Source organism: Caretta caretta, chromosome 2, assembly GCF_965140235.1.
Source record: "Caretta caretta isolate rCarCar2 chromosome 2, rCarCar1.hap1, whole genome shotgun sequence".
In the NCBI taxonomy this organism is placed as follows: Eukaryota; Metazoa; Chordata; order Testudines; family Cheloniidae; genus Caretta; species Caretta caretta.
The window spans coordinates 79407000-79434561 of NC_134207.1; the positions used below are offsets into that span (position 1 = coordinate 79407000).

The 27562-nt window shown below is 38.3% G+C and overlaps 1 protein-coding gene across 2 annotated transcripts in view; it reads left to right on the forward strand.

Annotated features, from left to right (window-relative positions):
* Positions 1-27562, forward strand: part of CDH2 (cadherin 2) — a 176890-nt gene that overhangs the window by 104062 nt on the left and 45266 nt on the right. For both annotated transcript variants that reach the window (XM_048840517.2, XM_048840518.2), the window contains exons 3-6: positions 20700-20926; positions 23274-23420; positions 24617-24772; positions 26761-26905. In XM_048840517.2, the coding sequence (XP_048696474.1) occupies positions 20700-20926; positions 23274-23420; positions 24617-24772; positions 26761-26905 (675 nt within the window). The remainder of the gene's footprint in view (positions 1-20699; positions 20927-23273; positions 23421-24616; positions 24773-26760; positions 26906-27562) is intronic.

Genomic DNA, 27562 nt, shown 5'->3' on the forward strand with positions numbered 1-27562 from the left:
AACATGCATCAGAATGTTTAAACTGTGCAGTGTGACTGTAGACAAGTTTACTGAGACACTCACAAAGTTTGAGTCAAGAGATACACAAATTAGAACAGCAGAAGAGGAGTGGTGTCTCTTCAAGAACGTATTGATCCAAAATCTGAGATGCTATGTGGACATGCTAAACTGGGTAGACCGCAATCTGTTGAAGAATGGTAGTGGGAAAAAAGAGATTCAGAAAGCAGTAAGAAATTAAAGAGATGCCAGAAAGGTGATGGAAAATAACCCTTCAGAAGAAGTTATTGCCACCGATAGCATCTCCAAGCAAGAAGCAAAGCAAGCAGTCAGGCGATAAATGTAGCTTTAGGGAAGCTGTATAATGAGTTTAACAACTATCTTCAACTTGCCAAAAGGAAATATATGTGATCATACGGATGAGAAACAAAAGAAAGGAAGACAGAGTGAACATACCATTTCTGAAGAGCACAAAGACAGACTGCTACTGCTGGGGGAATTCTGTACCATTGTGCATGTGCAGAATTCATGCGCCGTGCAGAACTTTTTTTCTCAGCAGAAAATATATTCTGCTGAGAAGTGCTAGTGCTACACTTATGCCTTTCACCCACCAGGGGCTACTGTGGCCCCAGAACAGAGAGCCGCCCCCGCTGCGAATAGAGAAGAGAAAAGCTGCATTCCTCACCATTCTCTGCCCATGGGGCCAAGTCAGGAGACATGTGATATGGGGGTAGAGACAGCATAGGGCACCTGGGGCTGCTGGGGAGGGGGCTCACAGACTAGGGTTCAGAAGGGTTACTGGGGGGAAGAAAGACTGGGGTGGGGACTGAATGGGAGTGGGGTTCAGGGACGGGGGAGGGTATGGCTGAGTGGGAGTGCCAGAACACAACGGGGAAGGAGGCTTAGGGATACATGGGGAGAGCAGGCTGGCTGAGTGGGGGGTGCAAGGGCAAATGGGGACAGGGGCAGATGTGCCTGATTGAATGGGAGAGGCTAGAGGTCAGCCAGGATCTGTATGGGGGAGGCTCCTCAACTCCCTAACAATCCCTGCCCTCCGCACCCCCTCAAAAAACTGTTCCATACTTCTCCCACCCATACTCCCACACGTTCACACCCAGGCTCCTTCCCGACAACTACTTCCCTCTCCCTAAGGTTCTCATAATCCCTGACTTCCCCAAGCCTTTGCACTGCTTCTGAGTGGTGTAGGAAGTACATTTCAGTATTGTTGTTCAAATGAATTATTTCTCAAAGTTCTGTATTCATATTCCTAACAAGGAATCTATTTGTTAAAAAACATTTCCTGAATCTTTTTTGTTGTGTGTATTGTTACAAACATACTTGCTGACAGGTATTTTGAAATCAATTACCAAAATAATTGAAACTGACATGATTATATTGTGTTATTTTGACAAATAAAATATGCAGAAGTTTGCAGAAACTTAAAATATGGTGCACAGAATTTTTAATTTTTTGGCCAGAAGTCCCCCAGGAGTAGACTGCTTGTGACAGAGGACGCGGTATGTAACTAATGGCAATTAATACTCTGAGGGCCTGCTTAATGAGGAGAACCCTTTATATGCTATGTTACCATCATGCAAATCGATAATTATGGATGTCAGAGGCAGACATCAAGACTGCACTGCTGAAGATGGCACCTGGAAAAGCAGCAGGTCCACACAACATCATTGTAGAAATGATCAAAGCCTTGAGACAGGTTGGTATATGCTGACTCACACAAGTCCTGAACACAGTTTGGAAAGAGAATTAAATCCCAAGAGACCAGAGAAAGTCTATACTGCTACTGATATGCAAAGAAAAAGGTGTCATACGCGACTGGTTGAAGTACTGAAGAATGAAGCTGTTGTCTTACTGCATAACACTGCTACAGAGAATCAAAGATAGCAGCATTTGTTGAATAGTGAAGCCCATTGTAGGAAAGGATCAGTTTTATTTTCGAAAAGAAACAGGGATGACAGATGGCATGTTTATAGCTAGACAGCCGGTGGAAAAGAAGCTGGAGGGAAATGTTGCGCACAGTTGAGCTTTCCTGGATTTGGAGGAAGCATTCAACAGAGTATGCAGGCAACTGCTGGTGCCTCTGCTACGAGTCTATGAAGTATGAGAGGATCTTGTCCAGATGGTGATGGGTGCTCATGGTGGTTCCAGGACAAAAGTGCGGATGCCCTTTGGTGTAACGGAGGGTTGTGAAATGAAGGTTGGGCTCCACCAGGGATCAGTGCTTAGTCCATTGCTATTCTTAATTGTAATGGACTTTGTAAGTAAACATATTCAAATGGAAGGTGGTACGAAGTTGATCTAGGCAGACGATATTGTGTCAATGGCCATCAGTGAGTAATATTTGCTCGAGGCGATTGATGTCTGGAACAGGGTACTAACAAACTGTGGCTATAAAATGAGTAAAGAAAAGACTGAAGTCATATGGGTGACTCACCCATAACCTAGAAAGATGAATATTAGCATCGAGGGCCAGCACCTAAATCAGGTGTCTGTGGTTAAGTACCTTAGAGGCTGGTTAGTGACAAATGGAGAAATAGAGAGATGACTGCAAGCAAGGCTGCTAAGTATGGGGGAAGTCCAGTTCGTGATAAGTGGAGTTATTTATGATAAACGGAGGCCCAGACTACTTAAGGAACACTTATGCAAAACCATGGTTAAGACCAGAAATAGCTTAGGGCAGTGTGTGTGGCGGGGGGGAGGGATGATATTGCTGGACCACATGCAGAATGATGTCATCAGAATTGAGACCAAGGTCTGTGATATTAGAGAGAAGCTGCAAGAAAGGAGGTTGAGATATTATGGGCATGAATGAAGGGAATTCTGTTAGGGAGGCATTTGAGACTAGAGTTAGCAGGCTGACAATAAGAGAATTGCCTAGAAAACTGTGGATTGATTGTGTACTGGAGGATGGAGTGCATATGGAGTGGGCAATGGACCGGCAAGCCTGGAAAAAGACTAATCCAGCAACCTGAGCCCAGATAGCTGGGAAAAGGGGAAGAAGTAGAAGCAGGAGCAGAACTAGTAGCCTTTAGGGAAAACAAACATCTTATTTTCTTTGCAGATTACCAAAAATCTCATTTCCATCACCCAAATGTTGGTACATGCTTGAGAACAACTTCTCTTTTTTTGGAAATTATTAATATTATTTATTTTTCAGTAGTATCTAAGAACCCCCATCAAAGATCAGGACCCCATTGTGCTAGTCACTATAGAGCACATAAAACAATTGCAGCCTCGAAATTTTCAATCTAGGTAGTGGGAGGCAAACAAGTTTCTGATGTGTAACATCTCTCTTCAAACCCAGTAGTCTTCACTGAGAAATGTGAAACTTTGCAGTATCATGACCTAGAAACCTCATGAATCAGGATTTCATAAGCCAAAATGTATTGCTGCTTATCAAAGAGAATTCCTGGCTGTAGGCAATAATAGGTTAAGGATTGTTTCTGAATGTATTAATGAAATTGCTTTAGAAACAACATTTCAGTAAGATTTTTGTTGTGGTACATGTCATCAGTAATCTCCAAACTCTTGTAATTTTGTTCACCCTGCAATAGATTTCAGAAAGGTAATATTCTACTCCTGTCCCTACGGTTTCTAAAAGTAGACTTCTAGTTTTACTTTAATCACCGCCCCTATGGTTTTCTAAAAGTAGACTTTTAGTTGAACTTTAATCCATCAACCCCCCCTGCCATTTTCACCCAGTATGCCAATCCAACACAAGTTGAATTGCAATTACAGTGTCTTGTATTTTGCACTTAGCAAAGCCAACTGGAAAGTCCAGATAAAAATTTGCTTCATTTGTCACAGGAAGCACATCTTCAAATATATCAAAAGGTCTGTTCATTTCCCTTTTTGTTCTTCAGGAGCTGGAAGGAATCATGATGGTTACATTAAAGCATATTCATAGAATCATAGAATCATAGAATATCAGGGTTGGAAGGGACCCCAGAAGGTCATCTAGTCCAACCCCTGCTCGAAGCAGGACCAATTCCCAGTTAAATCATCCCAGCCAGGGCTTTGTCAAGCCTGACCTTAAAAACCTCTAAGGAAGGAGATTCTACCACCTCCCTAGGTAACGCATTTCAGTGTTTCACCACCCTCTTAGTGAAAAAGTTTTTCCTAATATCCAATCTAAACCTCCCCCACTGCAACTTGAGACCATTACTCCTCGTTCTGTCATCTGCTACCATTGAGAACAGTCTAGAGCCATCCTCTTTGGAACCCCCTTTCAGGTAGTTGAAAGCAGCTATCAAATCCCCCCTCATTCTTCTCTTCTGCAGGCTAAACAATCCCAGCTCCCTCAGCCTCTCCTCATAAGTCATGTGTTCCAGACCCCTAATCATTTTTGTTGCCCTTCGCTGGACTCTCTCCAATTTATCCACATCCTTCTTGAAGTGTGGGGCCCAAAACTGGACACAGTACTCCAGATGAGGCCTCACCAATGTCGAATAGAGGGGGACGATCACGTCCCTCGATCTGCTCGCTATGCCCCTACTTATACATCCCAAAATGCCATTGGCCTTCTTGGCAACAAGGGCACACTGCTGACTCATATCCAGCTTCTCGTCCACTGTCACCCCTAGGTCCTTTTCCGCAGAACTGCTGCCTAGCCATTCGGTCCCTAGTCTGTAGCTGTGCATTGGGTTCTTCCGTCCTAAGTGCAGGACCCTGCACTTATTCTTATTGAACCTCATCAGATTTCTTTTGGCCCATGGTATTCAGCCAGGTCTATGGCAGTCTGTTCCCTAATAAGATGTTACCTGGAATATATTGCATACATTTGCACAGTGTTGTCTTGGTACTGGCTCTTAAAGTATGTTTTAATTTGTGTTGACTGTATAATAACGTAAGATGCTTCTTAGATGAATGCTGTAAAATTTGCAACCCCTCTCATTTGTCTGTATTTCAGATCCAAGGATCTTTCTCCCATCCTGTATTATCATATGTATTCATGTTATATAGCTGTTGAACTCATCTGCATTTTAACAAGAAAACAATTCTCTCAGTTATTTTATTAGCATTACACTTTTTTGTTCTAATTTTGGTGGTTTACGCTAATTGAAGTGGGTTGTTTTTGAGCCTTGCAATTTTGTAGTCTCCTAGACTGAGTATATGAGGGAGGGTCATGGTCTTTGAAAGAAAATAATTATTACTTGTAAATTGACTTTTCTCATACAAAAGCATAATTATCTGCTCTTTACGTTTTCAAGGGCTTGAACTTTATGGTGTAGTTAGGCATGGCAATGAAAGGAAAGTTATAGTGGCTTTCTACAATCAGTATTTCTATCTGCTTTACTGTCAGGCGAGCCTTATGTAAAAGAATTCAGTAATTTTACATATTTTGTAAAGGAACCTGAATCTGAGGCAAAAGTGACACTAATGTGAGACTCTGACAAAAATATGGCCTTCAAAGAACTTTCATTAACACAAGTAACAAAGCTGGTCTAGTAACCTAATAGTATCTGTTTGTGCTGACACACCAGAGACCCAATTTTTTCTTCCTCTTTTTTCCTGCTTACTGGGCCAGCTAGAAGTGGGAGGGTTGCCCTTGATGTCAATGAGGACGTGATACCCTTTCTTTCATAGATAGTCAGTCATCCGTGTTATTCATAGAGTGCCAGTCACTGCAGAGTGTTAGGTAGTAGATTCCTTCTGGTGCTTATACTTTTTCTTAATGTTTTAGTTTAAAAGAACTAAGGTCAAAATTAAAAAGCACATATTCAGTATTGCCTAACTCTAAAATTAACATAAGGCTGTATTCATCCATGTGATTCTGCTGTAGTTTATAAAACATAGATGAGTTTTCATGGTTTGTGATGTCAAAGAATTCCTCCAATTAATTTTATTCATTTGTAATGAATGTGAGGCCTAATATTAACCCTTCTTTGTTTATTTCTAAGAATAATGAAACTAGTTGAGGCTATTTAACCTGTGTAGGGGGCAAGAATGCATACTAGCAGGTGCACTGAGCTATCAGAATGGTGAAAAATCTAGATACTAACAGAAATTCCTTCCAGCATGAGAAACATGTATTACCTTGTCAATGCCTTTGGTATCTTTATACGTTTTTGTTTTCTTTAATCACTATGTTGCAGACACGCGCTCCTTCAGTGTACTATTATAAATGGCTATAGCTGTGTTTTCATTCATATATATGTGTAAAGTATATAAAAAATGTATTCAAATGACTATGAAAATGTAATTGATACTCCTCAAATACAAGCAATTCACTGTCAGTCCAAGTACTGCTAGTTCTCTTATCTTTAGTTTATTTTAAGTGTACTATGAAATACCAGAGGAACAATTTGTTTGAAATTTCACAACTCTTCCAGGGCAGTTTTGTATGTGAAATGTACTGCATTAGCTTACCAATTTACTGGATGGTTTTTAAGGGTACATATAAGTGTGCAAGTGTTTATTACAAAAAAAAATCCTGAGGATAGTCTAGGTAACATTAAGCAGCCACTAACTAGTTTTCTGCCAGAGGTAGACTGGGCATGATCCATTGATAATATAAACCTTATTATTTATGAGTTTTATTGCTCTGTCTCTCTAATACATCAGTGTAAATATGGCTAGGCTGTCGCTGCTTTTCTTCTGCAGTAACTACAAATTCATTGCCTTCTGAATATAAAATCACCAAGTTAAAGCAAGTAGGATATTTTTGTACAATTAAGGATTTTTTCTTGAGGTAATAAGATTTGTAAAATATAGACTAAAATTGAATCTCTAGATCTAGATTTCTATTTTACTTAAGTTCCATCGTACTCACAGTTTGACAGGAAACACTGATGCATAATACCAAGCACATTGTATTTAATACTTATGTATGAGACAGCTGTGTCAGTGTTTCCCATTAATTAAACTTTCCAGGAGTTTCACTAGACTCTCTAAAGAACTAGTTTGCTATTTAAAAACAAGACGTCTTCTGGAAATTGAAAGCATCACCAGAACATATTACATAACACTGTTGCTCTGTATTAAAGATTAATAGAGGCCACTGCACTGTCATAAATATTTACAGTTTCTAAAATTTTGACCATGATGTGTTTGAATCCTAGAGTCAGGTCTTTTTGATTGTGCCAGACTAGGCGAGTTTGGGCATAGGACAGCCGACAGAGAGGCACAAGTCAGGTGGAGAGAGCAGCATGAGCTCTGGTTCATTGCATTCCTCCATCACAAATATGCACCTCTTTCAAAGGTTAAAGAATCAGGCAACTGCTGAAAAGATGTCTGCCTTCCCTTACCGCTCCCATAGCAGCCAGCTGAGGGAGCAACTCAGATATATAAGGATACAGGCTCAGACAGCAACTGGCAGAACTAAATGTCTTCTGCATGCTGGGCTGTTTGGGGAGGGACTGTGCTTATAAATATAAAATCCCTTACACAGTAATGAATTAAAGGCTGACATTTTGGAGACATGCACATTTTAGTGCAGTCTCCAAAATTTCAGCCTTTCATTAAATTGTACATTTTAATGCTCATACAGCCTTGGGTTGTAGGACTTGTTCTATGTATTGCAGTAATGTTGTCTAGAAAGTGGTGAAAGACTCCCGTAGTCAGTGTTTCATTTTGGGTAAATCATTTCTCTATCCCTACTGGTATAATGAAGATGATGATACCTACCTTCCTTTGTGAATTGTTTTCAGATCTATGAATGGAAAACTTCTCTATAAGAGCTAAGTATGATGATAATGATTAAGACTTTGTCTACACTCGAACTTTTGTCGATCAGGGGTGTGAAAAAACACACCCCTGACCAACATAAGTTTCACCGACAAAAGTGCTGGTGTGGAAAACGTCTCCCGCCAACATAGCTACCACTGCTCATTGGGGGTGGTTTAATTATGCTGGTGGGAGAGCGCTCTCCTGCCGGCATAGAGCGGCTACACAGGAGACCTTACAGTGATGCAGCTGCAGTGGTACAGCTGTGCCGCTTTAAGGTCCATAGTATAGACAGAGCCTAATTGTCTAGTAGTCCATAAACTATAGAGAGAATGTCCATATTTCAGGGCCTGTCTCAGCACCTATGTCGGTTTTATACAGCAACTCTTTTTTCCTGTTTTTTTTTTAAACCCCTGCAGACTCGCCATCTGTGAGAGCTGCCAGCCAGCTGTACTGGTGAGATTAACATAAGAACCATAAGAACATAAGAATGGTCATACTGTGTCAGACCAATGGTCCATCTAGCCCAGTATCTTATCTTCTGACATTGGACAGTGCCAGATGCTTCAGAGGGAGTGACCAGAACAGGGCAATTATCAAGTGATCCAGTCCCAGCTTCTGGCAGTCAGAGGCTTAGGGACACCAAAAGCACGGGATTGTGTCCCTGGCTATCTTGGGTAATAGCCATTGAAGGACCTGTCCTCCATGAATTTATCCAGTTCTTTTTTTGAACCCACTTACACATTTGGCCTTCACAATATCCACTGGCAACGAGTTCCACAGGTTGACTATGCGTTCTGTGAAGTACTTCCTTTTGTTTGTTGTAAACTTGCTGCCTATTATGTTTGTTTTAAACTTGCTGCCTATTAATTTCATTGGATGGCCCCTGGATTTTCTGTTATGTGAAGGGGTAAATAACACCACCTCATTCACTTTCGTGAGGCTCATTCATGATTTTTATAGACCTCTATTGTATCCCGTCTTAGTCATCTCTTTTCCAAGCTGAACAGTCTATCTTCTTAACCTCTCCTCATACACAAGCTGTTCTATGCCCCTGATAATTTTTGTTGCCCTTCTCTGGACATTTTCCAATTCTAATATATCTTTTATGAGATGGGGTGACCAGAATAGCTGGCAGTATTCCAGGTGTGAGTGTAGCATGGATTTATATAGTGGCATTATACTTTCTGTCTTATCTATCACTTTCCTAATGCTTCCTAACGTTCTGTTCGCTTTTTTGACTATGGCTGCTGCACATAGGGCAGATGTTTTCAGGGAACTATTCACGATGAGTCCAAGATCTCTTTCTTGAATGGTAACAGCTAAATTAGAACCCATCATTTTGTATCTATTGCTGGGATTATGTTTTCCAGTGAGCATTACTTTGAATTTATCAACATTGAATTTATCCACCATTTTGTTAGCCAGTCACCCAGTTTTGTGAGATCTCTTTGTTACTCTTTGCAGCCTGCTTTGAACTTTAACTACTGTGAATAATTTTGTATCATCTGCAGGTTTTGCCACCTCACTGTTTACCCTTTAATCCAGATCATGTGTGAATATGTTGAACAGCACTGGTCCTAGTACAGATCCTGGGGGACCCCACTGTTTACCTCTCTCCACTGTGAAAACTGGCCATTTATTCCTTCCCTTCATTTCCTATCTTTTAACTAGTTACTGATCCATGAGAGGACCTTCCTTCTTACTCCATGACTGCTTACTTTGGTGGTGGAATCTCCTTCCTTTGAAGTTTTTAATGTCAGGCTTGACAAAGCCCTGGCTGGGATGATTTAGTTGGGGATTGGTCCTGCTTTGATCAGGGGGTTGGACTAGATGACCTCCTGAGGTCCCTTCCAACCATGATATTCTATGATTCTATACTTTGCTTAAGAGACTTAAGATCCAAGAGGGACCCAAAGGCTTTCTGAAAGTCCAAGTACACTATATCTACTGGATCACCCATGTCTATCTGTTTGTTGACCCCCTCAAACAATTCTGATAGATTGGTGGGGCATGATTTCTCTTTACACAAGGCATGTTGACTCTTCCCCAGAATATCATGTTCATATATGTATCTGATAATTCTGTTCTTTACTGTAGTTTCAACTGCCTGGTACTGACGTTAGGCTTACCGGCCTGTAATTGCCAGCATCACCTGTGGAGCCTTTTAACAAGTCAGCATTACATTAGCTATCCTCCAGTCATTTGGTATAGAGGATGATTTAATCAATAGGTTACATACCACATTTAGTAGTTTGCAATTTCATATTTGAGTTCCTTCAGAACTCATGAGTACATACCATGTGGTCCTGGTGACTTATTACTGTTTAATTTATCATTTTGTTCCCAAACCTTCTCTATTGACACTTCAATCTGGGACAGTTCCTCAGATTTGACACTGGCCTGCCCCATTATACTTTTTCATTTGATTTGTCTGAGTTTATGCTCCTTTTTTTTTCCTCCGTAGGATTTGATTTCCAATTTTTAAAGAATATATTTTTGTCTCTAAGTTCCAACTTGACTCTATTGTTTAGCCACAGTGGCATTTTTTTTTGTCCCCTGTTTATTATTGTTATTGCGGGGAAGGGGGGAGGGAAATATGTATAGTTAGAGCCTCTATTATGATTTTTTAAAAAGTTTACATTGAGTTTTCAGGAATTTCATTCTTGTGACTGTTTCTTTTAATTTCCATTTAACGAGCCTCATCATTTTTGTGTAGTTCCCCTATTTCAAGTTAAATGCTTCTGTGGTGGATTTCTTTAGTATTTTCCCTCTACAAGGATGTTAAATTTAATTACATTATCATTGCTATTACTGAGCAGTTCAGCTATATTCACCTCTTAGACCATATCTAAGTACTAAATCAAGAATTGCCTCTCCCCTTGTGGGTTCCAAGACTAGCTAAAGAAGTGTCTAGAAATGTTATCTCTACATCCCATCCTTTGGTGACATGTCCCCAGTCAATATCATGAGAGTTGAAATCCCCCATTATGACTTGGTTTTCTGTTTTTGTAGCCTCTCTAATCTCCCTGAGCATTTCACAATCACTACCATCATCCTGATCAGGTGATCAGTAGTATATTCCTATTTCTCTATTCTTATAGTTTGAGTCATTTAAGATTTTTACTATATTTGGCTCCATGCTTTCTCTTGCATATAGTGCCACTCCCCCACCAGTGTGATCTACTCTGCCATTCCTATATATTTTGTACCGCGGTATTGCCATGTCCCATGGATTATCATCATTCCACTGCCTGTTATAGCAATATCCTCATTTAATACCAGGCACTCAGGTTCACCCATCTTAGTATTTAAACTGCTTGTATTTTTATACAGTCACTTATCAAATTTGTCCCTATTTAGTTGTTTGCTTTCCTATGATGTAATTGAATGGGACTCTTTTTCATTTGACTGTTTCTCTTCAGCTCTTATCTATGCTTTATCAATTTCTCTCCTCTCCTCTCTACTATGATACAGAGTATCCCCTTTAATAAATCCTCCCCTAAGGGATGTGTCTGTCCAAATCATGTATTCCTCTGTACCTGTTGGCTTTCCCCTAGCCCTTAGTTTAAAAATTCATCTCTGACCTTCAATTTTATTTGCCTCTTTTGGCTCCCCCCTTTCCCAAAATGTTCCACAGTTCCTATCAAACCTAAATTCATCCTCCGAACAACATTGTCTCATCCACGTGTGAACAGTAGGTTGACTGAAAGCACGTGTAGCAACCAAGGATCAACCATCAGGCCTGTTCTCATACTGTTAAGCCTAAAGCCCCACTTCTCAGCCATCCCTGCCCCATACTTAGAGTCAGATCACATGAAGTGATGGACTCACTCTGACTGGGCATGATTGAAGGTCGCAAGCCTACTGGCAGGACAGCCACAGCACCTCCATTTAGGGTGGATATTGGAGATTTTGTAGATTGAAAGGTGGGGCAAAGAGAGGCTAAGTGATAGACAAAATCATAAAAAATATGAAAACAGAAAACTCAGGCAGAAGGAGAAAGTAGGAGACAGGGAAGAGCAAAAAATAAAATAGAACTTGGAGCCTGAATATGTAGAGATGGTGGAAAGTACAGTGCAGAAACTGGGACTGGGAGAAAATAGCAAAGGGGACACAGACACTTACTCTCTTCTGCACCCTGGGCTTTTGCATTTAAGGTGGGGGAAGAGCTGTCTCTTGCATTTTCTAGGGATGACTTAAAACAAACAGAAAACATTGGTTGTTTTCCTTTTACAATGTAATATTTAATTATTTTTATTGTAGTTAAACAGCCTTCTAAATTCTACATTGTGCTGACAAGTAGTAGCATCTCAGTTTCTTAAACCACAAAAAAATTGCCTTAGAAAAGAAGCCATTGTTTTATAATATATTGAAGACAAAGAAACGTCCCTGCTTAGAGCCTAAACTGTGAAGGTGGTCTATTTTCTGCTGGCTATGTGTAAGGCTACACTTTCCCTTCAGACTCCTGAACAGATATTCTTTAATTACCAAATTGGATTTTAGCAGTTGTTGTGAGTTGATGCATTGTGGGCACATGAGATTAGTGTTTAATCCTGCTTTTTATTACTATCTAGAATTGTATACTTGAGAAAGTATTGCAGGTGTATTGCACACTCCAGAGTACAGAAATGATACTTATTACTGAGTTTTCTTCCAACTGGCACCAGTTTGAAAAAATTCCAGCAGAGCTCTGCAGTGATGCATATCCTTATATTTACCAACAGTGTGTTAAATAATGTGAAGTAAAGGAGGACTGCAATCTCTTAATATGTATATATTTTAAAACTAAAGTAGTGGTCTAAATATAAACATTTTTCCTCATCACCCCAAGATGTTTACTCTCTTCTCTTGTATTTTATTTTTTCTGAAATAAAGACAAAAGGGATGTCGGAGCTCAGAAAGACTTTGTGTTAGTGAGCAGTACGGAAAAGAACTGAAAAGGATCAGTGAATCAGATGTAATTTGGGCTCTGTTTGAGATACCAAATCTGTGTTTTGCTGACGGCCAGTATTCCTGTTTTGAAAAGCTGCATAGGCACTTCTATCAAACAGAAAGAACTTTATCCCTATTTTCATTCTGGCATGCCTATTATGACTTTGTTCAGCAAACAAAGAGGATTATGGGAAATGGAAAGTAGGTGACATGTTTTATTAAAGAACTGTGCAAGTCTTTCACTGTGAATTGAAGGATTGAACAGTCTTGTGATAGTATTCTCGTTCACAGGTAACTTTAAAAATATAGGACCCTTATATTAATTTAGCTAGCTTAAGTGGAAACCAAGTAGCATTGAATGCTTTAGGTTCAATATTTCTCATTTACATTTTGCAAAAATATAGTCAGCACAGCTGAAAGTATACTTTTTAAAATTAAAAACTATAAAACTGCACAGAGAAAAAGAAAAATAAAGGTGAAACTTCTGTCTGTCTCTCTCTCTCTGTGTCTCTGGCATAAACACCCAGATTGTCTTGAACGTGCCATATTTTAGGACAACGTAAATACCACAACACCTGGTGTGATGCCATCAACTGTGGGCACTCTGGCCGGCACAACAGTGCTTAGTATACTCTGTGTGTTTGATGATGTTGTTGCATATACTGTTGTTGCTACATGGAAACAAATTAGCTCTTGTATTGAATGGCAAAAAAATAACAGAAACTGGCACAAAGTGTTTTTGCCAGGATATTGTCCTAATAACTCATTCACAGTGTAAAAAGTGCATAAATTTCACAGAGTAACACTTGTATTCTAGGTTTCAGAGTAACAGCCGTGTTAGTCTGTATTCGCAAAAAGAAAAGGAGTACTTGTGGCACCTTAGAGACTAACCAATTTATTTGAGCATAAGCTTTCATGAGCTACAGCTCACTTCATTGGATGCATAATGTATTCTAGCAGTAGGTTAAAACAGATACATACCAAAACTTTTTTTTAAACCATTATATTAGTACTGTTTTCAACTGATGAGATAAACAAACCTGTGACTTAGGTCTCAACTCTGCAAATATTTTTTCCGCTTTAGTTAGGCTATTTTTATTTATTTATTTATTTATTCCCTAAAGGATTAGTGAACTGAGTAAGGGAGCCTTACAACATGGAGATGTGGAAAGCTGAGCTACTAAGGATCAGATTGCGGACCCCTTAATACTGCAATAACTCAGACGAATAGTCCCACTGATTTCAATTGTATTGCTTGTGTGATTAACTCCACATCATTGTGAGTAATACTTTCACAATCTTGCCCTGAGTCTGCACAAATTTGCAGAGCATTTTGTGAGAGGAGAGGATTTGCAATCAAAGAGCTATATATGGCCCTTAATAAGCATCTGAACTCCCATTGCATAAGACTAATTGAAGTTAGGTACTACTCAACATGAGTAAGGATGTCAGAATGTAGCACATAGAGTATGTCTACACAGCAGTGGGATACCCACGGCTGCCCTATGCTAACCAACTTGGGATCGCAGCACTCAGGTTGTGGGGCTGTTTCATTGCTGTATAGACCTCTGGTCTTGGGGTAGGACATATGCGGTGGGAGGGTCCCAGATCTCAGGCTCCAGCCTGAGCCTGGAAGTCTACATAGCAATGGAACAGCCCAAGCCCCATGATCCCAAGTCACATGGGCCAGCCACAGGGTTTTCTTTGTTGTCTGTGTACGGAGACCCTAAGAATGTAGGCCCAAGATATTTAAAAGGAACTAGTGGATTAGTATGCCCACTTTCTGAAAGCACTAAGGAACTTCCCTATGAAAGTCCACTAAGGTGTCTCAAGTTAGGCACCCAAATAACAGAAGCACCCAAAAAGTAACTAGACTTTTAAAAAAATTATTTTTGGTAGAGCATGGAATAATTATAAAATGTGGTGCATGTGTGTAAGGACAGAACCAAAAGGTGCTACAAAAAAGAATTAAATAACATGTTAAAAAGAATAATGATATTGAAGCATCTGTGAAAGATACAATGAAAAGTTTAAGTATAACATTTAAGCATGGTTATAATCAGAAAAGTGACTATGTAAAAATGACCTAATATTTGATATTTATTCTCCAATTAATGATTTCCCTATCAAATTTGCTTGTCTTGCAAGTGAAGGCAAGATATTTTTAATTGCAATTACTGCAGATCATCCTGTTGTCCAGAAACCAAACTTGTTTTTTCTTCTATGTACATCATCTGTAATAAAGATTCTGAAATCAGATGATGAATAAGGCAGGCTAGAATATACTTCTTCACAGCTACAATAATCCTACAGTTCTGATACTATAAAAAAAATCTAACTTTGTATATTACTTGAAGATTACCTATATTTGTGTTGAAAGATGTCTCATGAGCATTTCTTGTGTCAATCTGGAGTACCACAAGTTGAAATATGAGTGGTTCTGTTCAGATGTTTAAATTGGGAGTAACTGATCCCCTTGCAAAGAAGGGGGTAACCAGTCTGAACAACATACAATGTTATAAAGCGGTATATTTTATTTTGTAAAAATATTTTTTCCAGTTTCCCTATCCATGAAACGGTACAGTGGTTCAGATGTTAAAAATCTTTAGACTGTCAGAAATCAAGGTAGAGCATCCCTAAATACTTTCTGGTACTCTCAGAAGTAAAGAAACATGACTAGAAGCGTGCAGACTGGGTAATTGATGTGTAATTGTATCATGGTTACTTTTGTTGCTATTTGTTTGATTCACTAAGAAGTTATCCTGCAGGGATAAATATATCTGGATTTTCCATTTTATGACATATTTTGTTTGCTGTTTTTTGGAAATATGTGTTTAATAGCACTTGGAAATTACAGTATAATCTCCAAAATATCCACTAAGTGGACATTAGCTCTAAGGACAACATTAGGCTAAGATAAGTAATGTTGTTTCTATAAAATACAACCAATGTTGAACCATATTTCTGCCTTTAATCTCCAAGCATGGACTCACATTTTAAAGCTGAAAAATCCAAATGGCAAACTACCCCTGACTGTCTTGGGATTAGCACAAATAAATGAAGTTGCATATAAATATTTTGTATGAAAGTATCTTTATTGATTATACGAAGATAGCCCATTCCTTACACTCTTTTCTGAGTCCTTAGTTAAAACTCCCCTTGATTTCATTGGGAGTTTTGCCTGAGAGAGGATCGTAGGAGCGGGCTGTCAAATTGCAAACCAACTTGTTAATGGAGAAACTGAAAGTATATTTTAATTGTATGAGAAATGATGCTTGTTAATTGAAACTTACTAGTAAAGTACATCAGAGTAGAGATGTATTTTACAGATATTATGAATCATTCATTTCATTAGTGTGTGAATGGTTTAGTTCTCTAGTGTACTCTAAATGAAATTGCATGTTTTGTAGTACTTCAGGTTTTATACACTACACATTAAGACATATGTTTTTGTTAATTGCATACAAGAAAATTTAATTTGAGAGCTTTATTTAATACCACAGAGATGCAGGAGTTTAACTTACCTTTTTGTGGTTGCAGAGATTAATTTTTTTCTCTTTTAGGCAATAAATATGTATTTGTTTTGGTTGGAAATAATAAAAAACAATATCCAATTAATAAATTTTATTTACCCTCTAAATTCAAAACTGTCAAATGGATTACCTTTCAAAATACTCCATATTTAACAGCACAACAATAACAATACAAATAACAATAACATAAATATAAATTTTGCTTCTGGTTTAAAGCCTATATCCTGCAAATACTTACACACAGGAATAACTTTAAACTCATGAGTAGTCCCATTCACTTCAATGGGAATATTCACATAATTAAAGTTAAGTATGTGCGTAAGTGTTGGTAGGATTATGGTCTAAGTCTTCTTAAAATCTAAATTTCAGCCTTTCATAATTAGTCTGCTTCCTTTAACTTGCAGAGATTTATATTTGATTATTTATGTGTATACCAATAATAAAGAACAATAAAAGATTATGTAAATATCTGTCATTTTTGTTGGCGCAGACACAACAATGTGCTATAAAAATATAGCTGATAAATCTTTTTAAAGTGAAAAATACCCATTATAATTTTTTTTTTGACAGTAACATTGTTTTGGAAATCTGCATCCCTTTCAAGGTGTTTGGAACATGATTAGTACCAGTAATGTCTATTCTCAATGAAAAATATTTCCTTACTACTTCTACAAAATCTCACTACTAACTAGCACTGAAAGCAAATAATTAGGATTCCATATTTGTTGATACCAGTTGCGCACTGGAAAAATGAAGCAAACTAAACTGAATCAGATTTCTGAGACTAATAGCCATGCAGTTGGGGAAAAGGTAGCTACTACTCAACCTGTACTCTGTCAAGGTAATTTAATTATGAACAGTTATACTTCTCTGTAATTTGTTAATGTGTGCTCTTTGCAGAAGGAGAATAATTCTGCCAGGGCATTGACAATTTTAAACATTTTAGGCAGGTTGCTGTCAAAAGACAGAGGTTTTCATTGAATCTCATAACATATAGTTGCCTAGAGGAAGAATATCAATGAAGTGGATAGCGGATTAAATTATATATTTTTTGAGTTATTAGGATCTATATGAGAGAAAGTGGGGGGGATGGGAAATCTTTCAATTTCTCATGAATTTTAGTATATAAAATTGGATGCATCAAATTACTGAATAATACTTTTTAAATTATATTTTTCATATCATCATATCTTAATAGTTCTTTTGAATCATGCTTATTGCAGTGTTCCTTTTAAGTCTTACCTCTAAAAAAAAAAAGAGAGAGAAAAAAAGAAATCAAGTTACAATTTACATGTATTACCCTCCCCCCAAACACACATACACACACACACTTGTCAGGGGGTAGATCATGCCCCCTGCATACACAAATATCATTATTCCCTTCCCCTGCAACGGGAATCCCCTGTTAAGCAGGAATCCCCAACTGGTGGAGGAAGGCTGACAAAGACCCATGGGTCATGTGCATGGTTCTGACTCCTTAATGACCCTTTCAAACCTAACTGTTTTTAACAAAGTGTCTTACAGGGCTCCCTCTCTACTAGGAGTTCTGCATCTCCATGGGAGCAGAGCCAGTATGAAGGCATGCTCTTCGGTACCCTAGCTTCTGTCCCATTCTGTTCTGATTGCTCACTTTCTTCTCTGAAATGATTTAAAAACTCATTGAGAAGATCCTCACAGAGTTTAACTCTCCACAGAGCCCTACAGCTGATCTGATTATTTGTAAATAGGATTCAGAACTGCTCTTAATGGCATTGTCTAAAGGAGAATGTGGAATATTGTTAGCTTAGTTTATTTGAATGCTGTTTTGAGGATATTGCAATAGTAGATTTCAGGAAAATTAAGACGACCCGTTCTGGGTACTTCTATTCTTACATTTCTATAATTAATATAGTCTAGTGTGGGGTTGTATTCTGGTTAGAAGGTCAGAACACAGAAGTATGTCTAATTAGGACTATGATTTCTTTATAATGATAGAGTTGCTGTAACCAATTATTTTACTTGTATTTCTTTGGCTACCTGTTGCAATTCAGAATATGAACTCGCCTTGGTAAATTGGGTCAGATAATGAAGTAGTATGGATAAGGGAATAAGGGATAAGTTACCACTTGGCTCACATCTAGGAAGGGGATCCTCTACATGTGGCTTTCTTTCCTCCCATGTGGAATTGGGGTTGAATTGCCCCATGTCACTGTCCCTTCCTCCCACACAGCCCTCTTCGTAAATCTGTGGATCCATGTGGGAGAAGGGGTTGGCTGTACCTTATGAAATAGGTGGGACTTGGGAGCTACAGACCCAGGGAACTTACCTAGAAAAAAATAGTGGAGTCCCAATTTGGATGAAAAGTTTGTCGGGATGCTCCACCAAAAAGCATGGGATCTCTGCTGCAGTATTGCCAAGGAGCCAGGCAGAGATAACAGGGGCCAGAACTAGTGTAGAGATTCAGAGCTTCTGCATGGATAGGCTTGTCCTTCCCCATATTCGGTGAGATCTCCCAGGTTTGATGGCCATTCGTGTGCCTTTTTCCCTGGAGGAAATTAACCTTGCCCCTGATGGAATGATATGGTGGGAACTGCATGAAATATTCCTCAAGGAGATTCTCCCCCATCCCTGAACAACTCAAGCAGGTTTTACTGCCAGAAAGGGTGATCAAGGCCTGTATTCCATCACAGCTAACTGACTATTCTTGTTTAATCTTCCTTAAAAAAGCTAACATTTTAAAATTTCTATTGAATTTTCTCTATTTTTGAAAAAAGAAATAAAGTTTTATATATATAATTTTCCAGTCATCGTCGTCTTTGTTTGCGTCAGAGGTCAAAGGGATGTGGGAGACCCAGCATAACAGAAAAGGATTAGTGAGGAAACTAATTTTATCTGTCATTTGAACGTCGGTCCCAGTCCTTGGAGTTCAAGTATCAAAAATTATAATCTCTCTTCTCACTACCTTCCTTATAACTATAGTATTTAAAAAAAAAAAAAGAAAGCATAAGATGTGCAGCTTTTAGCAGGGTTTCTCTTGAGGGGAACCTTTAGATTTTTGGAGACTTATAGTTTGTGCATCATTCATTTCAGTGTAAAAGTCCAAGAACTGGAATGAGGCACAAGGATAGGATTCATCTTCACTATCTGCATTTCAGCCCAACCTTTAATAATAATGCTTTGCACTTCTGTTGTTCATACAGTCTGAAGATCTCAAAATGCTCTGAAAACATTAAAGGGAGATAATCAATTTTAAAGCCACATTTCCATCTGATATTTTTTACTTGCTGTTGTTACAAGTAACACTGACGATAACTAGAAACGAAGGGGATCATAGAGAAAAAAAATCTGTTGTACTTTGTGCATTTTACAGTACTGTGTATATATTCGGTTTCACTAAATCTGTTTCACTGTGGATCTTTCACATAGCAAAAGAGGAGAGGAAAACATTTGTAAATAGGAAAATATTTTAAAGTAGGAAAATGTGATTGTTAAAGGGAGCTTATAGGCAAGACTAGTACCTGTAACTGCTTTTAATCTACTTTTTGAAATTGACTGGATTTCAAGTGAATTGCATCCCTTTAAGACTTCTAGCATTCCTATGAGGTAAGCATATATTATAATTCCCCTTTTACAAATGGGGAAACTGAGGACCGGAGCTGTTATGTGATCTGTCCACAGTAATACAGCATGTCGCTGATAGAGACAGGAATAGAAAGTAGGTCTAACTCCCAGAGTTGTGCGCTGACCTCTAGGCTGCTACTTCACTGCTGTTAGCACTGGAGGTGCTGAATCTAAACCATGTTTGTGATGATGATTGCCACATATTAAAAATGTCCGGGGCATATTTTTTTCCAGTCCATGATAGCAGTTGGACTACTTTCTCTCCACTCAGTCCTTTTCACTAGTTTTAGGAGTTCATAAAGGGGAAAAGACCTTTTTAATTTTCAGAATGCATATTATTTTGTGCACTTGTTTTGTCATTCTCTGCAGAAAGTCTAATGAGGTCATAGTGAAATCTAACTCTCTAGATATGAAAAAACTATCCTTTTTAAAAAAAGTTATGAATAGAAAAATCTCCCTTTGACAGGCGCTTCTCTGTGTCGGTTTGAAGAGCCCCAAGTGTTCTTCATTTTAAACCCCTATGGCCTTTGACCACTTGGGTTCATCTATCACGTATACTTATTAGTGATAGTAATTGCAGTCAAGGTCAAAGAGGCTGGACCTGTATTTGGAACCAATCAGTTCTGCCCCTTTGTGAGAGAGAGCAGGTGGTTGTTGTGGAGCTCAAGGCCCCTGTAGTAGAAACAGGCAATCTGGTTGGGAAGGAGAACTTTACTTCCCTATCTGAAGGATGCTACTATTATGTGGGCTGATCCATAAAGTACGATTTTTAATTCCTAAAGAATGCATGCACTTAATATGATGAAATGACAGTGAGTTTATTGTGACTGCAGAGAATAGGCTTTTAAGATACAGGTTTTTGTTCTTGACCTAACACCAGCTGATGATTCAGTTTAAGCAGGCTCTGTCTCTTTCAGTTCTTATATTCTCAATGTTTTTTGTGTTTTACAGTGGGATTTAGAAGCTGTGATGAAAAGATAAAAGTACAGTTTGAAAGCAGCGAGCCAGCAGATTTTAGAGTAGGTGAAGATGGTATGGTATATGCAGCAAGAAGCTTTCAGCTTTCTACAGACCCCACAGAATTCATCATATATGCTCAAGACAAGGAAACCCAGCAACAGTGGCAAGTGGTGGTGAAGCTGAGCATCGAGCCAACATTTGCAGAGCATTCAGAGAAGGTAAAACATTTGCCTTTGGAAATGTCTCTGAAAAATAGGTTTTTAGACTAAATCTGTCACACACCTCCACATCTGACTTCCTGCTAGTGGGTAACTAGTGCATAAATAATTGTAAAGCTGTAGTCTTTAAAAATAATGTTCCATAATCTATTATTTTGTAGCCCTGCTAAAGTCATGCAAACCCATATCTGTTTAAAGATCCAGAAATCATTTGTATTTGAACATATTGTTTGTACAGTTTGAGATTTGTACCTGAATTTAAATTGGAAGTGGTCATTTCTTTATTTTAAATTGCTGGAGAGCATTACAATATTTATTCAAGCAGTTAAATTTAACCACAAAATAAACAAATCTCTGCTAGAATCCATCAATCAAGATTAGACTAGAACTGTACATTTACAGCAGTAGCAGGAAGACATTCCTGGCACAGAGTATTTGTATTGTCCCTTAATAATCAAATTGAGGACTGGAAATGATTTAGGATTCCAGCACTACTTTTAGGGAAGATAGTCTCACTCTGGTGGAAACCAATATACGCAAAGCCAAAGTAAAATTGAACCTACCAATATACTAATATACTCCCTGTAGTAAAATATTATGTGATATTTCTGCTACACCCACCCCTTATACTACTGCCTGCTTTTTTTACTTCCTTTTGCAAAGCATCTTTTTAAAAAATAAATATTCTTCATAGATTGATATAGCCACACTAAAATTATATTTACAGATCAAAGACTTAAGTATCTGTTTCAAAATAGATTGCTTTTAGTTGTGCTATATATTTTTCTAAGAATAAGCAATTGTTCTGGGTTTTGGAGATATTTAAGACCAAGTCTTAATAAAGAAGCATGCGGTGGCTCACATTAAAGAGGCACACAAGAAACTGTTCCTTTCAGAGGACGTCCTTTCTGCAACGAAAGTAATGTCCTTAAACTTGGATTTGCTAACATGAGTTAAGAAACTCAGGTTAAAATAACAGTGACACCTCAGCTTTTAACTTGAGTTCGCAACTCAAGTTAAAGCTCTAAGAAAGCCTGCGGTCAAATTCCAGCTCTTAACCAGAGTTACAAGCCAAGTTGCTGTGTCATCACTGCTATTTTAACCCAGGTTACCTAACCTGATTTAAGAGTTGCAGTGAAGACAAACCCTTTGGGCCTAGTTCTGGTGCCCTCAGTCACACTCAGGTAGTGCCTTACATGTGAGGGTATGTCTACACTGCAAAGAGAAACCCGCTGCACCAAATCTGAGTCCAGGTCAGTTGACTTGGGCTTGGGCAATGAGACTAAAAATTGCAGTGTAGACATTGAGGCTTGGGTTAGATTAGCTGGGCTCTGAGACCCTCCGCCCTCGCTGGGTTTCAGACCCGGGGCTCCAACCCAAGACCAAACGTCTAAACTGCTATTTTTAGCCCCACAGCCCAAGCCCCTCAAGCACAAGCCAGTTGACTCTGGCTCTGAGACTCAGCACCATGGGTTTTTCTTTGCAGTGTAGGCATATCCTTACTAGACAGGGGCTACTCACTTGTAAGGCACTATTCAAAGTGAGTGAAGGTAGCAGAAACTGGCCCTCAGTTTGCACCTGTGGTTTTTAGCCTCCAACACATTTACTTGATTCAAAATAACTTTTTTCCGCAAAGTAACCAAAGAATGTATTTTGGGCTTTTTTCCCTAACCAGAGTAACATGTCTGTATGCACATGTGCATCAAGAGCTAAAGGCTGAAATAACTGCAGATGTAGAGAGGAATATAAAGGCAGTGTTGACACCCAGCAGAGATTAATGCCCACTGTGCAAAGTGGGTCATCTACAACATCCATCATGGGTGACATAGGTTTAAAATAATTACAGCATTAATTCTATGGGATTTAATAAGGTCATAAATATTTCAGACATTCCTTACCAGTATGTATTAAACTTCTCTTGGAACTCAAATTATATTTTAGCACACCCAGATCTAAATTTAATATACAGTTTCACATTACCTGAACTGTAGTTCCAATTAATGAGATTATATACATATAAAGGCATCCTATTAAAATTCTGCACAATATTAACTACTATCCAACTGGAATATAGAAAGTGCAAAGTAGTTTACACAGCAGTACTGGGTAATAAATTGCTTATAATTCCATTTGACCTCCAAGTGGCATGCTGAAAAATGAAGGAATTGCTACTATTTCATAGGAAAAATGTAATAATATTGCTTATTTCCATTTTGTACTGTGAACCCAATAAATAGCTTCATAAACATGGAATGAAGTGTGTGTCTCAGGCAGTCATGTAATGGTATGAAAACGATTCTCCAATATACACATTTTTACCAATTCTCATTCTAATGTCTGTTTTAAGGACGAAAACAAAATTGAAGAAATAGTATTTCCACGGCAACAATATAAGCACAGCAGTCATCTGCAGAGACAAAAGAGAGACTGGGTCATCCCTCCAATCAACTTACCAGAAAACTCCAGAGGGCCTTTTCCTCAGGAATTAGTTAGGGTAAGGTAATTAACCACCAAGAAGGCAGAGGTGTGATTTCAGAATTTCTTGGAAGTCAACCTCGGATAGGCTTTCTGCTTATCAAAGATTAAAGGACCAAATTCAGCTGTTAGATCTATACATAAGATAATGGGGCAAATTCTGTGGTCTGCCAAGCCCTCTTTGTTTTTCTTACATTGAATTACAGTGAATTTAAGACAGCAACTGCCCTGAAGTAGGGGGAACTTCAGCTGGTGCAAAAGGTGGCATTTGTGACTCAGCCAACTCTGCTGCATCCTGCACTGGAACCTCCCCACTTGTGTGTTTGTGTATGTGTTTGTTGGGAGAGGCGGGGGAAGAGATAGGCCTGTCAGAGGAGGGGAACAAGGGGAAGGGACGTGGCTGATTGAGGTTACACAGTGCCTGCTGTGCAAGAATGCACAGCAAGTAGGTGTCTATTACCAGGCATTCCTGCACAAGAGGCTGGGGGCAGGTGTTCCATTAGTGTTGCCTGCACAGTCAATTTACCAAAAGGTGGGGGGGAGGGGTGTGTGTGGACAGGGTAACAGATGTGAACATGGCTCTACCCTGTCTATGCACTTGCAAGTGACTTTCTTAAAGGTATAGCAAAGGCTACCAGTGAACATACTATAAAATCAATTTCTACTTTATTTGTTAGCCAAGAACTCAGTTCAAAGTTCAGTATTTCCCCTGCAGTAACCATGCAATCACAAGCACCTAAATGGTTGCAATACTACAAGTATTATAAAAGAAATGCAGAATGCTGACACGGGTCTTGAAAGGTAAATGAAAGAGACTGTCTTACAGTATATTTTAATGTTCACAAATCTTGTGTACTGTTTTAGGAGCTAAGCAGTAAATTTAAGGATAAAAGTATTTAATTATTTTTAGTAATATAATTCATCCTATTGTGGAAAAAGTAGAGATTTATAAGAAGGGTCACTTTACATGAAATTTTTTCTGAAAAATTCAGTGACTGATTTTCTGACAATGTATTATAATATAGAAAAGCCCAAACATTGTATTAGTGTTCATGCCTCTGCCATTGTTTTCTTGTAAATATAATTTCAGCCTAAATATATTAATATATTTAATATTATTAATATTAAAATGAATGCCAATCTACTGTTCTTCACTCTCAGTTCCAATTTCTTGTTCTGTTTAACTAACAAAAACCTCATCTTCTTGACACTTAGATTAGGTCTGATCGTGATAAAAGTCTTTCACTGCGGTACAGTGTTACTGGACCAGGAGCTGACCAACCTCCAACTGGAATCTTCATCATCAATCCCATCTCAGGTCAACTGTCAGTGACGAAACCTTTAGATCGGGAGCAGATAGCTTCATTTCATGTAAGATTTTAATTTACCATAAACCAGATGATCAAATCAAAGATAAACATCTGCTTCAAATTTGATTTCTGCATCTGGCACAGTTTTCTACAAGATGTGAATTAAAGAGTTTATACTGGATTGGAATTAATATTTAGTCTACTTATTACATAATACAGGGAAGTCCTAGCATGTTGAAACAGCTTAACAAATGTGAGTTAGTATATTTAGATAATTAAAGAAGGCTGAAATGTGAATGCTGTAGTTTATTTTTCTGATTTATACCATTGATTACAAATTCCACCATATTGTTTGTTTGACAGAAGTTTATTTTTAATATAACACCCTAACTTGGGCATAATTGTACTGGAATTTCAGCAGCTAAAATTTGAGAAATGGGTGGGAAGAAAAACTACCAGGTTTCATTCTCAGGGCAAATCTAAGCATTTTAAGGGAATTATAATTGTAAATTAGGTCTCTCTGTTTATGAAAGCTATGTTCTTTGCTCTAGAAAAATTGCAAACTAAACCAAATATTCTGCAGCACGAGTAGAAAAAAAATATTTGGTTGCAAAGCAGGAAACCAAGGTTTGACCTGAAACGGCCCTCACTTGAAACCATAGGGAAGAGAGACAGTTCCTGGAGATAATTTCCAGAGTAGCATAGTTTTAGTGCACAATTTGTTGGCCCATCTGAGGAGCAAGTGTTAATCCTGCTTTCTGTACATAGGATTTAGCAGTTGCTATTCACAGATGGAGTTTGACCATGCTAGGGTGCAGCAGCTCTCGAATTCATGGGATTTTACCAAGAATTTGGATTAACCGAAACAATTAAGTTTAGCTCTTTCCCTTTCAGTTCCAGTTTAAGTATTAGCGACTAAGGAATTTTCGAACAACCCCTAAAACCATTTCCAGAACATGGTAGATTAATCTCACCCCCCGCCTCCTATAACTATGTGTCAAAACTACTTCTGAGCTACATTGACAGGTTTTTACCTCCCAGGTTTCAAATTTAGGATACATCTACACTACAACATTTACAGCAGCACAGATGCACCAAGGCAGCTATGCTGCTGTAATGCTTATGGTGGGGACACGCTAAGCCGACAGGAGAGAGCTCTCCTGTGGGATTAATAACTCCTGCCTCTGTGAGAGGTGGTATCTATGTCCGACATAACACTGTCTATATCAGCTTCTTTAAGGTGTCTCAAGTCAGGCACCCAAATATCACTTTGGAAAATTTAGGCATAAACTTTAGACTCTTGAATTTTCAGTTGTTCAGTGAGAACAATTTTTGCCATACCCTGCCAGCAAAATAAAATAAAATAGATATACACAATTCGTCTTTTTCTTTTTTAGGCTTTAAATTAAGAATATTATCTCAAGTCCTACCTTTCCTTTGAAATATTCTTACAATACAGTTTTCATAATACCATTTCAAACTTTACAGAAACGAAGCAATATTCGTTCCAGATGGATTACCAACAAAAATTTTCTAATAGTGCAGGATTAGGTGATCCTGGAGACTTTCCACTGGCAATCAGGGTTAAGAAGTACAAAAGCCTTTATAACATTAGGTAGTATTATTATTCCAAAAGTAATTTGGAGTCTGTAAATTAGGCCGTGGGGAGTTTAAACCTTCCCCACAGAAATCTGTCCCCTCTGGGTGAACTATTCAGATTTTTTTTTCTTTCTCAACCCAAGAAATTTCCAGAAGAAAAAAGGCCTTCAAAAATAGAAGGAAAAAACAAAAAAATCAGTGTCCGTCCTTAAATATAAAGAAAGGGCTCAGTTTTGCCCTGAGTTACACTTATGTTATACCCATTGAACTCAGTCTACAAAGGCTCCCTCAATAAACTGAAAATTGAAGTCATCAAGATAGGGGAGCAATAAAAGACACTGAAATAGATCTGGCTAAAATGGTTATTTTAAAATTTCCTCTCCTCTGTGCTAATGTCCATGTATGTTCATATGTCTTGCAAACTCACATAATTCCCAATGGCTTTTGCAGCTGAGAGCGCATGCAGTGGATGTAAATGGAAACCAGGTGGAGAATCCAATTGACATTGTCATTAATGTTATTGATATGAATGACAATAGGCCTGAGTTCTTACACCAAGTCTGGAATGGGACAGTCCCTGAAGGATCAAAGCCAGGTAAAATATAGCAGGTTTTCTGTGTGAAAATAGATGTGTGTTTTTTAATTTTGGAGAAATATACTTTTAGAAGTCATAACGTTTTTGAAAGAAGTAATCAACAAAAATTTCAGGATACTATATTGCCACTACTCTTGATTTTTAATTTACGTTTTTGCAAGTTAAAAATTAATTTAAAAGAAAGACTTCATTGCACATGTTAGGGAATGAGTAAGGGACAATGCTGAGAGAAGGAAAATAAGGAAGGACTACTTTATTTGGACAGCACCCACATATTTATATTATGGCAGCACCCATTAAAGATTGGCTTTACCTGAAAAATAAGGGAGGCCAAACAGCTGTTTTGTAACTTTGAAGATTAGCTTGTTGCTAGACAACTGATTAGTGACCTTTTAATACACCTCTTCCTATAAAATATCTCTCTCCCCTTACTAGTTTTGAACAAAAAGAACACTAGGGGATTAAAAATGAAAACTAAAAGAAGTTGAACAGATTTACAGTAATGATACCTTATATGGTTGTGGAACACATTTTCCTGTGCTTATCCTGTGGCAGTTTGGGGTATTTGTACATTCTGAAGATTTGTATGTGTTGCACTCTAGCAGCCTACTTGACCGTCCTTTTCAAATGAAGCAAGGAACAAGTGATCCAATGTCT